The 4,587-nt window shown below is 42.8% G+C and overlaps 1 protein-coding gene across 1 annotated transcript; it reads right to left on the bottom strand.

Annotated features, from left to right (window-relative positions):
* Positions 1-2,236: 2,236 nt before the first annotated feature.
* On the bottom strand, positions 2,237-2,634 carry LOC117320452 (the record flags this gene model as incomplete). The annotated part of the gene is made up of 1 exon (XM_033875047.1): positions 2,237-2,634. A coding segment is annotated over one exon (398 nt), but the record flags the coding sequence as incomplete, so codon positions are not given.
* Between the last annotated feature and the right edge of the window lie 1,953 nt (positions 2,635-4,587).

The raw sequence follows: 4,587 nt of genomic DNA, 5'->3' as shown, positions 1-4,587 counted from the left end.
CATTGTAAATTTTTAAAATATTTTTAAAATTTTTAAATTTGGGAATTTGGGTTCCCCCTCACTACCCCTTCACCCCCCCAACCCCTTCCCCTTGTAAACTCCCCCCCCCCTTTTTTTTACCCTTTTCACACCCCTACTTTCCCCTCCATACCCGACCCTTGACCACCCTCCCCTCCATACTTCCCTTGTCACTCCCCCTATCCTTTCCACCCTCTCCTACCCAAATTCGCTCAACTACCTTAGACACCCCTTTCCATTCCCTTTTAACCACCCCCCATACCTTCCCGTCTCCCTACCCCACTTGTTTACACCTCCCTATCCCCCTCCATATTCCCCCTCACTTTTCTCCCTAAGTTACACCTTCCCCTCCAAGCCCCTCCCAATTTAATCCCCTCCCCTTTTCAACACTCCCTCCATAGCCCTACCCCTATGTTACCCTCCAATATCCTACCATTTACACACTCCCCAATCCTTTTACCCTTTTACTCCTCTACGCATACCTCCCCTCCGCGGCTGATGCCCTAGGTTATACCCCTACCACTAGCCCCACCCCTGGGTCACTCCCCTCCATACGTGGACTATTCTCCCACCCCGAGCCCTTCCTATGTTCAGACCCGCTTCCTACCCTGAACACTCCACCTTAAACGATCATGTTGAACTTCTCTACCTAACTAATAACCAATCGACACTCCCTCCATACCCCTACCCAAATGTACACTCCCTCATATCCCATACCCCAATGTTACACTCCCCTTCATAGCCCATACCCCTATTCAACTCCCCTTCCAATCCCTACCCTTATGTCAACCTCCCCTTCATTACCTACCCAATGTCACACTCCCCTTCATTACCCCTACCCCAATCATCCCTCCCGACCAATACCCCATGTAACACTCCCCCCTCCATACCCATACCCCAATATACACTCCCTCATAGCCCATACCCATGTCACACCCCCCCCCATACCCCCTACCCCTTGCACCTTCCCCTCCATGCCCCCCCCTTTAGTCACACCCCCTCCAACCCCCCCCCCCCTTTGTCCACTTCCCCCCTCCATAGCCCCTTTCCTATGTTACACACTCCCCTCCAACCCCCCCCCCCCTATTACACTCCCCCCAACCCCCCTCCCCTATGTCACACCCCCCCCCTGCCCCCCCCCCTTTTCCCCAAACTTTCCCCCTCCATAGCCCCTACACCGTTTGTCCGACACTCCCATCCATAGCCCCTACCCCTATGTTACACAATCCCATTTATAGCCCCAAACCCAAAGGTCACACACTCCCCCCATACCCCCTACCTATATTTTCACATACACCCCCTTCTATAACCCATAATACCTTGGCTGCCTTCCCCCCAATATGTGGCGTGTAATCGGTGGATTTCATCAAAAGACCCATTTAAATGCTTTGTAAATTTAAAATAACCCACAGTTGGTTGATTCTTGCTGCTATCTAATTGTGTACCTTTGAATGACAAATAAATTGTATAAAGAAAACCCTATCATATCACTAGTTAGCTGTCAGTCGAGCTTGTGTGATTGTAGTATTTTGTTACATTTCATGGCAGGTTGGTTTCTAAAATACAGATATACAGATAGAAATTATTCATAACTTGAGATTCCCCAGTGGGTGTTTAAATAACGTGCCCAGAAAAGGTTTGTACATGACTATTTAACGATAAGTTTATTTAGGAATGTAGTAGAACAAGGACACCTTGGATCACAACTATTTCTGTATAGAGAGATCGCCATTGGAACTATTTCTAAATTGCATTGTTGATTGAATTCAAATACCTGCTGTGTATAATGAAATCAGAGTTTTAAAAATAGTATTATCTACATCTTAACTTCTCCTCCATTACCTTAGCTATTCCTATTTCAACCCTTCCTCCCTCTATAGCCTTAGATATTTCTATCTCAACCGCTCCCCCTCCTTAGCGCCTAGCTATTCCTATCTCAAGCTCTCCCTCTCCCTAACCCTTAACCCTCTCTCAACTACTCTCCCTCCGTTACCCTAGCTATTCCTATTTCAACCCTTCCCCTCTATAGCCCCTACCTATTCCTATATAAACCCACTCACCCACCCAACCCCAACCCTCCATAGCATTTAGCTTTTCTCCCTCGATAGCCCTTACTCCTTTATGGTTTCCTTTCTCGATAGTCCTTAGTCCTCCAGGGTTGACTCCCTCGATAGCCCTTACTCCTCCAGGGTTGACTTCCTCGATAGCCCTTTACTCCTCAATGGTTCACTCTCTCGATAGCCCTTAGTCCTCCAGGGTTTACTCCCTCGATGCCCCTACCAACCAGGGTTTTACTCCCCTCGATAGCCCTTAGTCCTCCGAGTTTCGTCCCTCGATAGCCCTTACTCCTCCTGGGTTCACTCCCTCGGTAGCCCTTACTCCTCTTAGGTTCACTCCCTCGATAGCCCTTAGTCCTTCTTTGGTTTTTTCTCCCTCGATAAGCCCTTATTTTCTCCGGGTTGACTTTTCCTCGGTAGCCCTTAGTCCCTCCAGGGTTGACTTCCTCGATAGCCCTTACTCCAGGGTTGACTCCCTCGATAGCCCTTACTCCTCCAGGATTCACTCCCTGAATAGCCCTTACTCCTCCAGGGTTGACTCCCTCGATAGCCCTTACTCCTTTAGAATTCTACATGTACTTCCTCAAATTATTCCGCGACTGTTGTCCGTGGTCCGTCTGTCCGTCAACAATCCTTATCGCTAATTCTTGAAAAGAACTTGAAGGATATTCCTCAAACTTTATTTGTAGGTTCCCCTTTGTCCCTAGTTGTGCCAATTCAATTTAGATTTTTGATCAGAAAAACAAAATGCCCAACAAAGTACTAAAGGGATCTTTATCAAACTTAACATGCAGATTCCACTTGTTCGTGTTATCAAGAGGAAAAGCGAAAGAATGGAAAAGTAGAGAGAATATCAATCTGATAAGAACCAATGAGAATAATTCAAAGGTGGGTGCCAAGATCCCTCTAGGATATCTTGCTGATAGAACATCGTGTAGTTATAGGCTATATAAACAGAGACTGATAATAGAAATTAGTTTATACATGTAGGTCCATGGTAATAAATTTTTCAATTGTAAATGATTTTTTCAATCAATTTACGGACAAAAATAATGTCCGATGTCTGTACAAGGTAGGGTTATTTGTACTTATGGATCATATTTTTATAAAATTTCATTGTGACTTCCCCGTCCTAATAGCTGGATTGCATAATTGAAAAAAATTGATAAATATTCTTTTTTTTTTCGCACGAGTGAAAAAAATTTAAATATTTTGGGCATACTCGTGAAAAAATTGTTATATTGAACGGAAACATTCAATTTTCTTTTATTGCATTTCATAAACTTAAAACAAAATTAAAAAAAATCGGAAGAGTAATGGTGAATTAGTGCGGGAATCAGTAAAGACGTCATCTCTTTGTGACGTTTTACTCCAGTTACTCCACATCAACTTGACGGCGCTATTTCAAAGGATGTCAAACGCAATTGAAGTATTTTCTCTGCTGTTATCCGGAGAATATAAATTGTATATGAATAACGTCAAGTGAGTATTTTGTCCAAAACTAGTCTGAAAATTTCAGAAATACTGCAATTTTTTTTATCTATCTCCACTTCGATTGCAAAAATCGGCAAGGACCTGAGACTTATTATACTGAACTTATATACAATCCCCTGATTCAACGAAATGATACAAAGCGAAACTTAATTTTTTACTATATTTATAAATTTCTATTTTCACTGGCAAAAAAAAGCAAAAAAAACAAACTTTTATTGTATACTTAGTATTCTAAACACGATTCGTTTGCAAAAGCGTGTTTGATTGGTTGCGGACCAAATTCTAATTGCGATAGAACCATGACCCATGTTTATAGCCACGGCCCCGTTTCTAATCAAAAAATATGGCGTCAAGTTCGATTCGTAGCGAAATTCAACACTCTGACCATTTATGATTGATGACCCTGATATTGGATCGAAAGGAAGAAATCGATTAGAATGAATTACTAAATGAATTTAACAAAAATCGTTAGCAAACATTCTTTACCGTCATTTATTGTTGAAACGTTCATTTCGTCCTGTGAAAGCATCTAAGGTCAGTAAAATCCTAAATGAAATGGAACAAGTGCACACAACTTCACATAACGGGTTTAGCCTGTAGAAACACATCAACCTTGCCTTTGTTAAAATGCAAATGTCGTTAAGCATACTGCGTAAATCCAAATATGTCTTTAAATCTTCTGAAAAAGGACTTTCACAACAATCCAATACCCCGCTCGCTAACTACAGACCGAGCTCTCCCGTAGTATAACCCAATTCTTAATAAAATTCAAGCTCAATGGGATGTACAACCTTAAAAGCATGTCTTTGGAACTTTTTTGAAGTGCACAGAAAACCAAACGCCCTGAACTCACAAGCAATTATCGGGGTGTGCCGATTAGAACACCAGAAATCACAGACACCTGTGGTGCAGTGACAGGTGTAAGGAGCTTGTGAACCGTAGTTTCCCCACCTGGTAATTGTTTTGCAGTATACGACCTTCAACTTGAGAATTCTAATTCCCCAACTTTTATAAACGT

This window comes from Pecten maximus, unplaced genomic scaffold (assembly GCF_902652985.1).
Source record: "Pecten maximus unplaced genomic scaffold, xPecMax1.1, whole genome shotgun sequence".
Lineage (NCBI taxonomy): Eukaryota > Metazoa > Mollusca > Bivalvia > Pectinida > Pectinidae > Pecten > Pecten maximus.
This window is presented reverse-complemented; position numbering and strand designations above follow the sequence as displayed.